The sequence below is a fragment of the Monodon monoceros genome, unplaced genomic scaffold (assembly GCF_005190385.1).
Source record: "Monodon monoceros isolate NGI ecotype Baffin Bay Population unplaced genomic scaffold, NGI_Narwhal_1 Super_Scaffold_12, whole genome shotgun sequence".
In the NCBI taxonomy this organism is placed as follows: Eukaryota; Metazoa; Chordata; class Mammalia; order Artiodactyla; family Monodontidae; genus Monodon; species Monodon monoceros.
In genome coordinates, this window is record NW_021703768.1 from 47929192 (window position 1) to 47943646 (window position 14455).

The 14455-nt window shown below is 38.9% G+C and overlaps 1 protein-coding gene across 2 annotated transcripts in view; it reads right to left on the bottom strand.

Annotated features, from left to right (window-relative positions):
• Positions 1 to 323: 323 nt before the first annotated feature.
• The window catches only part of DEPDC1B (DEP domain containing 1B), a 106073-nt gene continuing 91941 nt past the window's right edge, over positions 324 to 14455 (bottom strand). The window contains exons 10-11 of one of the 2 annotated variants that reach the window (XM_029217674.1): positions 6412 to 6597; positions 324 to 1328 (exon numbers count right to left, since the gene is read on the bottom strand). In XM_029217674.1, the coding sequence (XP_029073507.1) occupies positions 1167 to 1328; positions 6412 to 6597 (348 nt within the window). In that variant the 3' untranslated portion in view covers positions 324 to 1166. The remainder of the gene's footprint in view (positions 1329 to 6411; positions 6598 to 14455) is intronic. The other variant, XM_029217675.1, reaches the window with a different exon arrangement.

The window sequence follows — 14455 nt, forward strand, 5'->3', positions numbered from 1 at the left end:
TTATTTATTTTTGGCCGTGTTGGGTCTGAGTTGCCACACGCAGGATCTTCGTTGAGGCATGTGGGATCTTTCATTGCGGTGTGTGGTCTCTTCATTGTGGTACGCGGGCTTCTCTCTAGTTGTGACTCACAGGTTCCAGAGCGCGTCGTCTCTGTAGTTGTGGCACGCGGGCTTAGTTTCCCCGCGGCATGCGGGATCTTAGTTCCCTGACCAGGGATTGAACTCACGTCCCCTGCATTGTAAGGCGGATTCTTTACCAATGGACCACCAGGGAACTCCCTGACCTAAATAAATGCCAAAAAAGAAACACCATGTACAGTATTAAAAAGAACAGTATTTATTTACATTCCATTTACTTTCAAAAGGATGAGGAGCTGGGGAAAATATACTGATACTTATAAAGGAAGTAGTCTCATTTTACTTAACCCATTTGTGTTTTTCATGAAACAACAAAGATTTGACTTAGAATCACAGGACTAATGAGACCAAAAGAATTTATCCAGTTCAATTTTCCATCTTTAGCCAAGACTGAAATTATACCACTGCAGGCAGATGAAAATCTACTTCACTTACAATTAAACACCAACTAATACATACATCATAAAAGAACTAGCTTTCATAAAATCTGTCATAGCACCCAACAGATCTGCAATAAAAGACACAGCCATTGTAATAAAGAACATTAAGAATCTTTGTGCAACAGTGAAAAACAATTTATACAGCAGAAATCACAATTGGCTATTAGGTCAATAGCATCACAGTAACAGTACTCAGTGTCGTTCTTATTCAAACATATACACTATTTTTCAGTCTTGGTTATCACAAAGACATCAGTAACTAGGATGTACACACAAATATTTTATAAACACCATAGGAAACAACAAATAAAAAAATGAAAATACCCTTACATTTTGTAACAAATTAAAAACGTTAACTTTACCACTATATATTTGTCTCATTATTTTTAATTGGTTTGTACACTTTAAAAACAGCATTGAGTTTTATAAAAATACTGATAATGGCTCAACATTTTTTGAAATCAGGAAATTTTTATAATTCAGTAGTCTGTGGTTTACGTGCTTCTTTATCCACCACCATAGTCCTCTAACCACCTATTTACTCAAAAGCAACAGCAACAACAGAGGTCTTTAACAGCTATCCAAGTATTACATACGAAAACTTCTAGTTCTTTGAAATGGTTGGAAGGGGTTTTTTAGTGCCCACATCAGCAGCTGTGGTTTTGCTTTAGGTTTTTCAGGAAACAGAAGTGCTTCACTTTCTGGTGTAGGAAATCGTTCTTGGTAGACTTCAGGATAGGACTTTTGAAACTAAAAATAAAAAAAAAAGGATCCAAGAAGTGTCAAAAAAACAAATGAAAGTCAATAAAATTGGGCACTGTAATTTTGTTTGTTTGTTTGTTTTTGTTTTATTTTTTTTGGCGGTACGTGGGCCTCTCCCGTTGCGGAGCACAGACTCCGGACACGCAGGCTCATCGGCCATGGCTCACAGGCCCAGCCGCTCCGCAGCACATGGGATATTCCCCGACCAGGGCACGAACCCGTGTCCCCTGCATCAGCAGGCGGACTCTCAACCACTGCGCCACCCGGGAAGCCCTGGGCACTGTAATTTTAAAATAAGTTTCTGATGCAATACTTCCCTATTTTTGTTTTGTTTTAATGTTTACTGCTTTCCATCAGAAAAGAAAATAAGAAGAAAACAGATCACAAGTTCACTTCAACACAAATCCATTTCTTTTTGTTAAATCATTGGATTGCACTTTCAATAGATCGGATTCATCTTTAATTTGATCTAATCTTCCAAAAAACTCACTTTAGTCATACTTCTTTAAATTTCTCCCCTGCCAACTATAAACACACCTCCCTTCTAAAATATTCACAAGTAATTCTGACTTACGTTCTACACAGTCAAAGAAAATCTGGGCCCAACAACATTTCCCCATCTCCCTGCTTCTCCAGCTTAGCTCCACCTGCTTCTACCCAAATGGGAAGAGAAAACATGCTGGTATACATTACTTTACAAAAAGCTTACAGAGAAGCAATATGTTTTTCCTTTGATCGTCACCACTGAACTCTTCTCCAAAATTACTCTAAGAAGAACAGGATGGGAATCTAGAACCTTTGTGCTTTGTGTATAATCTTAGGTGGCGTGATCAGAAATCAAGCTATGCAGGATTCAGTCTTTAAAAATAAAAACCATTCACTTGCTCTTGAATCAATACTTTAAAAATGATCAAGGTAGGACCTGTGTGGAAGGGGAGAGGCAGCACCTCTAAAGGAGGGCCTCTGGAGCATGGAGTTCCGGAGTTCGGAGCCGCGTGGGTGACAGGGTCTTGGTGCTCTGGTCGGGTGTCAGGCCTGAGCCTCTGAGGTAGAAGAGCCAAGTTCAGGACATTGGTCCACCAGAGACCTCCTATCCCCACATAATATCAAATGGCAAAAGCTCTCCCAGAGATCTCCATCTCAATGTTAAGACCCAGCTCCACTCAATGACCAGCAAGCTACAGTGCTGGACACCCTATTCCAAACAACTAGCAAGACAGGAACACAACCCCACTCATTAGCAGAGAGGCTGCCTAAAATCATAATAAGGTCACAGACACCGCAAAACACACAACCGGACACAGTCCTGTCCACCAGAAAAACAAGATTCAGCCTCATCCACCAGAACACAGGCACCAGTCCCCTCCACCAGGAAGCCTACACAACCCACTGAACCAACCTTACCCAATGAGAGCAGACACCAAAAACAATGGGAACTAAGAACATGCAGCCTGCGAAAAGAAGACCCCAAACATAGTAAGTTACACAAAATGAGAAGACAGAGAAATACACAGATGTTCCAGATGAAGGAGCAAGGTAAAAACCCACCAGACTAAACAAATGAAGAGGAAATAAGCAGTCTACCTGAAAAAGAATTCAGAGTAATGATAGTAAAAATGATCCAAAATCTTGGAAATAGAATGGAGAAAATACAAGAAACATTTAACAAGGACCTAGAAGAACTAAAGAGCACACAAACAATGATGAACAACACAATAAATAAAATTAAAAATTCTCTAGAAGGAATCAATAGCAGAATAACTGAGACAGAAGAACAGATAAGTGACCTGGAAGATAAAATAGTGGAAATAACTACTGCAGAGCAGAATAAAGACAAAAGAATAAGGGGTTCCCCTGGTGGCGCAGTGGTTGAGAATCTGCTTGCCAATGCAGGGGACATGGGTTCGAGTCCTGGTCTGGGAAGATCCCACATGCCGCGGAGCATCTGGGCCCATGAGCCACAATTACTGAGCCTGCGCATCTGGAGCCTGTGCTCCGCAACAAGGGAGGCCGCGATAGTGAGAGGCCCACGCACCGCGATGAAGAGTGGCCCCCGCTTGCCGCAACTAGAGAAAGCCCTCGCACAGAAACGAAGACCCAACACAGCCATAAATAATAAATAAATAAATAAATAAATAAATAAAAAAGACGACGCCACCAACCAGCCCAATTAGGAAACTTTCCTCCTGCTGTTCCTGCTCAGCACTACTACCTATGCTAAATCCAATCTATTTTAAAAAAAAAAAAAGAAAAAAGAATGAAAAGAATTGAGGACAGTCTCAGAGACCTCTGGGACAACATTAAACACACCAACATTTGAATTATAGGGGTCCCAGAAGCAGAAGAGAAAAAAAAAAGGACTGAGAAAATATTTGAAGAGATAATAGTTGAAAACTATCCTAATATGGGAAAGGAAATAATCAAGTCCAGGAATCGCAGAGAGTACCATACAGGATAAATCCAAGGAGAAACATGCCAAGACACATATTAATCAAACTATCAAAAATTAAATGCAAAGAAAAAATATTAAAAGCAGCAAGGGAAAAGCAACAATTAACATACAAGGGAATCCCAATAAGGTTAACAGCTGATCTTTCAGCAGAAACTCTGCAAGCCAGAAGGGAGTGGCAGGACATATTTAAAGTGATGAAAGGGAAAAACCTACAACCAAGATTACTCTACCCAGCAAGGATCTCATTCAGATTCGACAGAGAAATTAAAACCTTTACAGACTGGCCAAAGCTAAGAGAATTCAGCACCACCAAGCCAGCTTTACAACAAATGCTAAAGGAACTTCTCTAGGCAGGAAACACAAGAAAAGGAAAAGACCTACGATAACAAACCCAAAACAATTAAGAAAATGGTAATAGGAACATACATATCAATAATTACCTTAAATGTAAATGGATTAAATGCTTCAACAAAAAGACATAGACTGGCTGAATGGATACAAAAACAAGACCCGTATATAGGCTGTCTACAAGAGATCCACTTCAGACCTAGGGACACATACAGACTGAAAGTGAGGGGATGGAAAAAGATATTCCATGCAATTGGAAATCAAAAGAAAGCTGGAGTAGTAATTCTCATATCAGACAAAACAGACTTTAAAATAAAGATTATTAGAAGAGACAAAGAAGGACACTACATAATGATCAAGTGATCAATCCAAGAAGATGATATAACAATTGTAAATATTTATGCACCCAACATAGGAGCACCTCAATACATAAGGCAAATGCTAACAGCCATATAAGGGGAAATCGACAGTAACACATTCATAGTAGGGGACTTTAACACCCCACTTTCACAAATGGACAGATCATCCAAAATGAAAATAAATAAGGAAACACAAGCTTTAAATGATACATTAAACAAGATGGACTCAATTGATATTTATAGGACATTCCATCCAAAAACAACAGAATACACTTTCTTCTAAGATATACAGATTGCCAACAAACACATGAAAGGATGCTCAACGTCACTGATCATTAGAGAACCGCAAATCAAAACTACAATGAAGTATCACCTCACACCGGCCAGAATGGCTATCATCAAAAAATCTACAAACAATAAATGCTGGAGAGAGTGTGGAGAAAATGCAACCCTCTTTCTTGCATTGTTGGTAGGAATGTAAATTGACACAGCCACTATGGAGAGCAGTATGGAGGTTCCTTAAAAAACTGAAAATAAAACTACCGTATGACCCAGCAATCCCACTACTGGGCACATACCCTGAGAAAACCATAATTCAAAAAGAGTCATGTACCACAGTGTTCACTGCAGCTCTATTTACAACTTCCAGGACATGGACGCAACCTAAGTGTCCATCGACAGATGAATGGATAAAGAAGATGTGACACATATACACAATGGAATATCACTCAACCATAAAAAGAAAGGAAACTGAGTTATTTGTAGTGAAGTGGGTGGACCCAGACTCTGTCATACAGAGTGGTAACTCAGAAAGAGAAAAACAAATACTGTATGCCAATACATACACATGGAATCTAAAAAAAAAAAAAAAAATGGTTCTGAAGAACCTAGAGGCGACAGGAATAAATGCGCAGATGTAGAGCATGGACTTGAGGACACGAGGAGGGGGAAGGGTAAGCTGGGACGAAGTGAGAGAGTAGCATGGACATATATACACTACCAAATGTAAAATCGATAGCTAGTGGGAAGCAGCCGCATAGCACAGGGAGATCAGCTAGGTGCTTTGTGACCACCTAGAGGGGTGGGATTGGGAGGGTGGGAGGGAGACGCAAGAGGGAGGGGATATGGGGATATATGTATTTGTTATACAGCAGAAACCAACACACCATTGTAAAGCAATTACACTCCAATAAAGATGTTACCAAAAAAAAAAGATGTTAAAAACAATTTAAAAAAAAGAAAGAAAGCTGGGGAGTGTGTTGAATAAAAGAGACTTATGAGACAAAAACAAAAGCAAACAAAAAAAAAAAGATCAAGGTATGTATACCTGAAACTAACACAACATTGTAAATCAATTACACTTCAAGTTTTAAAAAAGATCAAGTTAAACCTATGCTGAGTTGAAAACTCTTCTCTGAAACCCTAAGCTGTGTTGTTTAACGAGAACTAAAAACTTTTAGTGATGCCTGCAGCAAATAACCAATTTGATAGGGGCTGTGTAAAACCAAAGACTCTTAAATTCTGGACATTTTACACTTGTGAATTCAGTCTGATTTGCCTTTCAAAAAAATCCAAAGAAACTGTTCTCATTTGACAGCTTCTCTGAATTTAAAGTAATTGCTCCACTAACTCACATCATACCACATATCAAAACCAAGGACAAATATTAGAGAATAGCTTCATAAATGAAGAGCTCAATAATGGTAAAAGATTTACATTGGAGAATAAAGACCTGGAAAACTGACCATATTTGTGTAAATTAATATATGAAATAAATAATTTACTTTCAAAACTGCTCTGTCTCAGAAGATGAGATTCGTATGAAACCTATTAAAATAGAGAATAAAAAGGAAACAAAACAACATAAGAACGGTAGGGAGAAGAAATGACTTATGAAGAATATCCTTTTTACCTGCTTCAATTTTTTCTTCTTTTCTTTACTGGAGAGTTTGGCATCTGTGATGACTTCCTCCAACAATGCTGCCAGAGGTTCCTGAGAGCCGTATACTCTTTGGTATTCAAATTCCTCTGGGCTAATTTGACGGCAAAATGATGGAGCAGACAAAGTGATATCCATATCAGCTCCTGGATATTTTATCTGGGGCAAAGGGATTATTAGTGAAAGCGCATTTTCAAATAAATTTCAAGAATTAATTCAGACCGTAGATCTCCTAGTAGGAATGATATGACATTCAATTTGACTGGGAGAAACTATAATGAAAAGTAAAAAGTGTTTCCATAACTTCAAAAAAAAATTCACGTAAAGCCACAGTGTTGCATATAAGTTTTTGCCTTTTTAAACCCCAAAGCCATTTTCATAAACAAAATACCTTGTGCTCTCTTCTAATAAGATCTGAAATTTACACACAAACTGAACATATTGCCTAGAATGATTCCAAACACACACGATGAACTATGTAGGTTCTTCCCACATCTGGAGAGTCTGTTCCTCCCTCCCTTGGGCACTGACAAAAGTACAAGTTTAGCTCAGCTGGTGTGTAGAGGGAAGTACTGCACCCATCTCCAAACATGTTCATAGCATGAAACTAGTGAAAACAAATGTGCAGACACTACAGGGCAAAAGGCAGAAGGGTGAAATAAGAGGGAAAAAGGTACCAAGATCTATAAATAAAAGCATCCATTAAAAATACTTAATTTCATCCAAATCAAAACTACAATGAGATATCACCTCACACCAGTCAGAATGGCCATCATCAAAAAAATCCACAAACAATAAATGCTGGAGAGGGTGTGGAAAGAAGGGAACCCTCCTACACTCTTGGTGGGAATGTAAATTAGTACAGCCACCTTCACAGCATGAAGGTTCCTCAAAAAACTAAAAATAGAGCTACCACATGACCACGCAATCCCACTCCTGGGCATATATCCGGAGAAAAACATGGTCCGACAGGATACATGCACACCAGTGTTCATTGCAGTACTGTTTACAATAGGCAAGACATGGAAACAACCTAAATGTCCATCGACAGAGGAATGGATAAAGAAGATATGGTACATATATACAATGAAATATTAATCAGCCATTAAAAAGAATGAAATAATGCCATCAGCAGCAACATGGTTGGACCTAGAGACTGTCATACTGAGTGAAGTAAGTCAGACAGAGAAAGAAATATCATATGACATGGCTTATATGTGCAATCTAAAAAGAAATGATACAAATGAACTTATTTACAAAACAGAAACAGACTCACAGACTTAAAGAATGAACTTATGGTTACCAAGGGGCAAGTGTGGGGGGAAGGGATAGTTAGGGAGTTTGGGATTCATGTATACACACTGCCATAGTTAAAATGGATAACCAACAAGGACTCCACTGTATAGCACAGGGAACTCTGCTCATTGTTATGTGCAGCCTGGATGGGAGGGAAGTTTGGGGGGAATGGATACATGCATATGTATGGTTGAGTCGCTTTGCTGTGTACCTGAAAACTGTCAAAACATTGTTAATCGCTATATTCCAATATAAATTAAAAAGTTAAAAAACTTTTTCAGAGTCCAAGAGGTTCATCTCCTCAAAAATATAGCACCTACTGTTCTTCTGCACTGGATAAAATTACTACCACTATATTCATGTCTTTGGTTTAAGATTTTTTTTTCCAGAAGCCACAGTTAAAAATAAATGTGTTAAGAGAATACAGAAGAGGAACCAAGATGGCGGAGTAGAAGGACGTGCTCTCACCCCCTCTTGTGAGAACACCAGAAGCACAACTAGCTGCTGGACAATCAACGACAGGAAGACACTGGAACTCACCAAAAAATATACCCCACATCCAAAGACAAAGGAGAAGCCACAGTGAGACGGTAGGAGGGGCGCAATCACAGTAAAATCAAATCCCATAACTGCTGGGTGGGTGACTCACAGACGGGAGAACACTTACAACACAGAAGTCCACCCAATGGAGTGAAGGTTCTGAGCCCCACATCAGGCTTCCCAACCTGGGGGTCCGGAAACGGGAGGAGGAATTGCTAGAGAATCAGACTTTGAAGCCTAGTGGGATTTGATTGCAGGCCTTCGACAGGACTGGGAGAAACAGAGACTCCACTCTCGGAGGCCACACACAAAGTAGTGTGCACATCCCAACCCAGGGGAAGGAGCAGTGACCCCAGGGGAGACTGAACCAGACCCACCTGCTAGTGTTGGAGGGTCTCCTGCAGAGGCGGGGGTGGCTGTGGCTCACTGTGGGGACAAGGAAACTGGCAGCAGAAGTTCTGGGACATGCTCCTTGGCGTGAGCCCTCCCAGAGTCTGCCATTAGCCGCACCAAAGAGCTGGGGAAGGCTCCAGTGTTGGGTTGCCTCAGGCCAAACAACCAACAGGGAGGTAACCCAGCCCCAGGCATCAGCAGACAAGCGGATTAAAGTTTTACTGAGCTCTGCCCACCAGAGCAACACCCAGCTCTACCCACCACCAGTCCCTCCCATCAGGAAACTTACACAAGCCTCTTACATAGCCTCATCCACCAGAGGGCAGACAGCAGAAGCAGGAAGAACTACAATCCTGCAGCCTGTGGAACAAAAACAACGTTCACAGAAAGATAGACAAGATGAAAAGGCAGAGGGCTATGTACCAGGTGAAGCAACAAGATAAAACCCCAGAAAAACAACTAAATGAAGTGGAGATAGGCAACCTTCCAGAAAAAGAATTCAGAATAATGACAGTGAAGATGATTCAGGACCACAGAAAGAGAATGGAGGCAAAGATTGAGAAGATGCAAGAAATGTTTAACAAAGACCTAGAAGAATTAAACAACGGACAGAGATGAACAATACAATAACTGAAATAAAAACTATACTAGAAGGAATCAATAGCAGAAAAACTGAGGCAGAAGAACGGGTAAGTGACCTGGAAGACAGAATGGTGGAATTCACTGCCACAAAACAGAATAAAAAAAAGAGAATGAAAACAAATGAAGAGAGCCTAAGAGACCTCTGGGACAACATTAAACGCAACAACATTCGCATTATAGGGGTCCCAGAAGGAGAAGAGAGAGAGAAAGGACCAGAGAAAATATTTGAAGAGATTATAGTCGAAAGCTTCCCTAACATGGGAAAGGAAAGAGCCACCCAAGTCCAGGAAGTGCAGAGTCCCATACAGGATAAACCCAAGGAGAAACACAGCAAGACACATAGTAATCAAATTGGCAAAACCTAAAGACAAAGAAAAATTATTGAAAGCAGCAAGGGAAAAATGACAAATAACATACAAGGGAACTCCCATAAGATTAACAGCTGATTTCTCAGCAGAAACTCTACAAGCCAGAAGGGAGTGGGATGATATCCTTAAAGTGATGAAAGGGAAGAACCTACAACCAAGATTACTCTACCCTGCAAGGATCTCATTCAGATTCGATGGAGAAATCAAAAGCTTTACAGACAAGCAAAAGCTAAGAGAATTCAGCACCAACAAGCCAGCTCTACAACAAATCCAAAAGGAACTTCTCTAAGTCAGAAACACAAGAGAAGAAAAGAACCTACAAGAACAAACCCAAAACAATTAAGAAAATAGTCGAGGAACATATGTATCGATAATTACCTTAAACGTGAATGGATTTAGTGCTCCAACCAAAAGACACAGGCTTGCTGAATGGATACAAAAACAAGACCCATATATATGCTGCCTACAAGAGACCCACTTCAGTCCTAGGGACACATACAGACTGAAAGTGAAGGGATGGAAAAAGATATTCCATGAAAATGGAAATCAAAAGAAACCTGGGGTAGCAATACTCATGTCACATAAAATAGACTTTAAAATAAAGAATGTTACAAGAGACAAGGACGGACACTACATAATGATCAAGGGATCAATCCAAGAGGAAGACATAACAATTATAAATATATATGCACCCAACATAGGAGCACCTCAATACATAAGGCAACTGCTAACAGCTCTAAAAGAGGAAATTGACAGTAACACAATAATAGTGGGGGACTTTAACACCTCACTTACACCAATGGACAGATCATCCAAAATGAAAATAAATAAGGAAACAGAAGCTTTAAATGATACAACAGACCAGATAGATTTAATTTATATTTACAGGACATTCCATCCAAAAACAGCAGGTTACACTTTCTTCTCAAGTGTGCACAGAACATTCTCCAGGATAGATCACATCTTGGGTCACAAACCAAGCCTCAGTAAATTTAAGAAAACTGAAATCATATCAAGCATCTTTTCTGAACACAAGACTATGAGATTAGAAATGAATTACAGGGAAAAAAATGTATAAAACACAAACACATGGAGGCTAAACAATATATTACTAAATAACCAAAAGATCACTGAAGAAATCAAAGAGGAAATCAAAAACTACCTACAGACAAATGACAATGAAAACACGACAATCCAAAACCTATGGGATGCAGCAAAAGCAGTTCTAAGAGGGAAGTTTATAGCTATACAAGCCTACCTCAAGAAAAAAGAAAAATCTCAAATAAATAATCTAACTTTACACCTAAAGGAACTAGATAAAGAAAAACAAACAAAACCCAAAGTTAGCAGAAGGAAAGAAATCATAAAGATCAGAGCAGAAATAAACGAAATAGAAATAAAGAAAACAATAGTGAAGATCAATAAAACTAAAAGTTGGTTCTTTGAGGAGATAAACAAAATTGATAAACCATTAGCCAGACTCATCAAGAAAAACAGGGAGAGGACTCAAATCAATAAAATTAGAAATGAAAAAGGAGAAGTTACAAAGGACACCGCAGAAATACAAAGCATCCTAAGAGACTACGACAAGCAACTCTATGCCAATAAAATGGAAAACCTGGAAGAAATGGACAAACTCTTAGAAACGTATAACCTTCCAAGACTGAACCAGGAAGAAAGAGAAAATATGAACAGACCAAGCACAAGTAATAAAATTGAAACTGTGATTAAAAATCTTCCAGCAAACAAAACTCCAAGACCACATGGCTTCACAGGTGAATTCTATCAAACATTTAGAGAAGAGACAACACCCATCCTTCTCAAACTCTTCCCAAAAATTGTAGAGCAAGGAACACTCCCAAACTCATTCTCAAGGCCACCATCACCCTGATACCAAAACCAGACAAAGATACTACAAAAAAAGAAAATTACAGACCAATATCACTCATGAGTATAGATGCAAAAATCCTCAACAAAATACTAGTAAACAGAATCCAACAACACATTAAAAGGATCATACACCATGATCAAGTGGGATTTATCCCAGGGATGCAAGTGTTCTTCAATATACGCAAATCAATCAGTGTGATACACCATATTAACAAATTGAAGAAAAAAACCATATGATTATCTCAATAGATGTAGAAAAAGCTTTTGACAAAATTCAACACCCATTTATGATAAAAACTCTCCAGAAAGTGGGCATAGAGGGAACCTACCTCAACAAAATAAAGGCAATATACGACAAACCCACAGCAAACATCATTCTCAATGGTGAAAAACTGAAAGCATTTCCTCTAAGATCAGCAACAAGGCAAGGATGTCCACTCTCACCACTATTATTCAACATACTTTTGGAAGTCCTTGCAACAGCAATCAGAGAAGAAAAAGAAATAAAAGGAATACAAATTGGAAAAAAAGAAGAAAAACCGTCACTGTTTGCAGATGACATGGTACTCCACATAGAGAATCGTAAAGATTCCACCAGAAAAGTACTAGAGCTAATCAATGAATTGGGTAAAGTTGCAGGATACAAAATTAATGCACAGAAATCTCTTGCATTCCTATACACTAATGATGAAAATTTGAAAGAGAAATTAAGGAAACACTCCCATTTCCCACTGCAACAAAATGAATAAAATACCTAGGAGTAAAACTACCTAGGGAGACAAAAGACCTGTATGCAGAAAACTATAAGACACTGATGAAAGAAATTAAAGATGATACCAACAGATGGAGAGATATACCATGTTCTTGGATTGGAAGAATCAATATTGTGAAAATGACTATACTACCCAAAGCAATCTACAGATTCAATGCAATCCCTATCAAATTACCAATGGCATTTTTTACAGAACTAGAACAAAAAAACTTAAAATTTGTAAGGAGACACAAAAGACCCCAAATAGCCAAAGCAGTCTTGAGGGAAAAAAACGGAGCTGGAGGAATCAGACTCCCTGACTTCAGACTATACTACAAAGCTACAGTAATCAAGACAATATGGTACTGGCACAAAAACAGAAACATAGATCAATGGAACAAGATAGAAAGCCCAGAGTTAAACCCACGCACCTATGGTCACCTAATCTATGACAAAGGAGGCAAGGATATACAATGGACAAAAGACAGTCTCTTCAATAAGTGGTGCTGGGAAAACTGGACAGCTACATGTAAAAGAATGAAATTAGAACACTCCCTAACACCATACACAAAAATAAAGTTAAAATGGATTGGAGACCTAAATTTAAGACCGGACACTATAAAACTCTTAGAGGAAAACATGAAGAACACTCTTTGACATAAATCACAGCAAGATCTTTTTTGATCCACCTCCTAGAGTAATGGAAATAAAAACAGAAATAAACAAATGGGACCTAATGAAACTTCAAAGCTTTTGCACAGCAAAGGAAACCATAAACAAGACAAAATGACAACCCTCAGAATGGGAGAAAATATTTGCAAACAAATCAACGGACAAAGGATTAATCTCCAAAATATATAAACAGTTCATGCAGCTCAATATTAAAAAAAATCCAAAAATGGGCAGAAGACCTAAATAGACATCTCTCTAAAGAAGACATACAGATGGCCAAGAAGCACATGAAAAGCTGCTCAACATCACTAATTATTAGAGAAATGCAAATCAAAACTACAATGAGGTATCACCTCACACCGGTCAAAATGGCCATCATCAAAAAATCTACAAACAACAAATGCTGGAGAGGGTGTGGAGAAAAGGGAACCCTCTTGTACTGTTGGTGGGAATGTAAATTGATACAGCCACTATGGAGAACAGTATGGGGGTTCCTTAAAAAACTACAAATAGAATTACCATATGATCCAGCAATCCCACGACTGGGCATATACCCTGAGAAAACCATAATTCAAAGAGACACATGCACCCCAATGTTCATTGCAGCACTATTTACAATAGCCAGGTCATGGAAGCAACCTAAATGCCCATCGACAGACGGATGGATAAAGAAGTTGTGGTACATATAAACAATGGAATATTACTCAGCCATAAAAAGGAACGAAATGGGGTCATTTTTTGAGACGTGGATGGATCTAGAGACTGTCATACAGAGTGAAGTAAGTCAGAAAGAGAAAAACAAATATCGTATATTAATGCATGTGTGTGGCACCTAAAAAATGGTACAGATGAACCTGTTTGCAGGGCAGAAGTTGAGATACAGATGTAGAGAACAAATGTATGGACAGCAAGGGGGTAAAGCGGCAGGGGGTGGGGATGGGGTGTGATGAATTGGGCGATTGGGATTGACATGTATATACTGATGTGTATAAAATGGATGACTAATAAGAACCTGCTGTATAAAAAAATAAATAAAATTCAAAAAAAAATTTTTTTTTAATAAGTAAATAATTGTGTTGCCAGGAAGGCTTATTCCATGAAGAACATTCCATGCCTCAACATCAGTTTACCAGGTTATTTAGGGACAACCCAAGAGAAACAGACCAGAACCATAAGGAAAGGAGGACACACAAAACACTTAATTTGTATTTGAACCAAGAATTCTGGAAAAAGTAGAAAAGGGCCAGAATAAAAAGGTGAGGCCCAGGTAAAATGTGACCGCCAAAGCCTAGGACATGAGAAAAACACAAGATATCTATGAGTAAAGGGTATAAGAGGAAGAAGAGGGTTACAGACAAGGTCAACAGAAGGTTGGTGTCAAAAACAACGCTGACCTCACTGTTTATCTATCCCAGGGTCAGCCCTGAAACTGCTCCAAAACAATTCACCAGAACAGTCCAAGTAA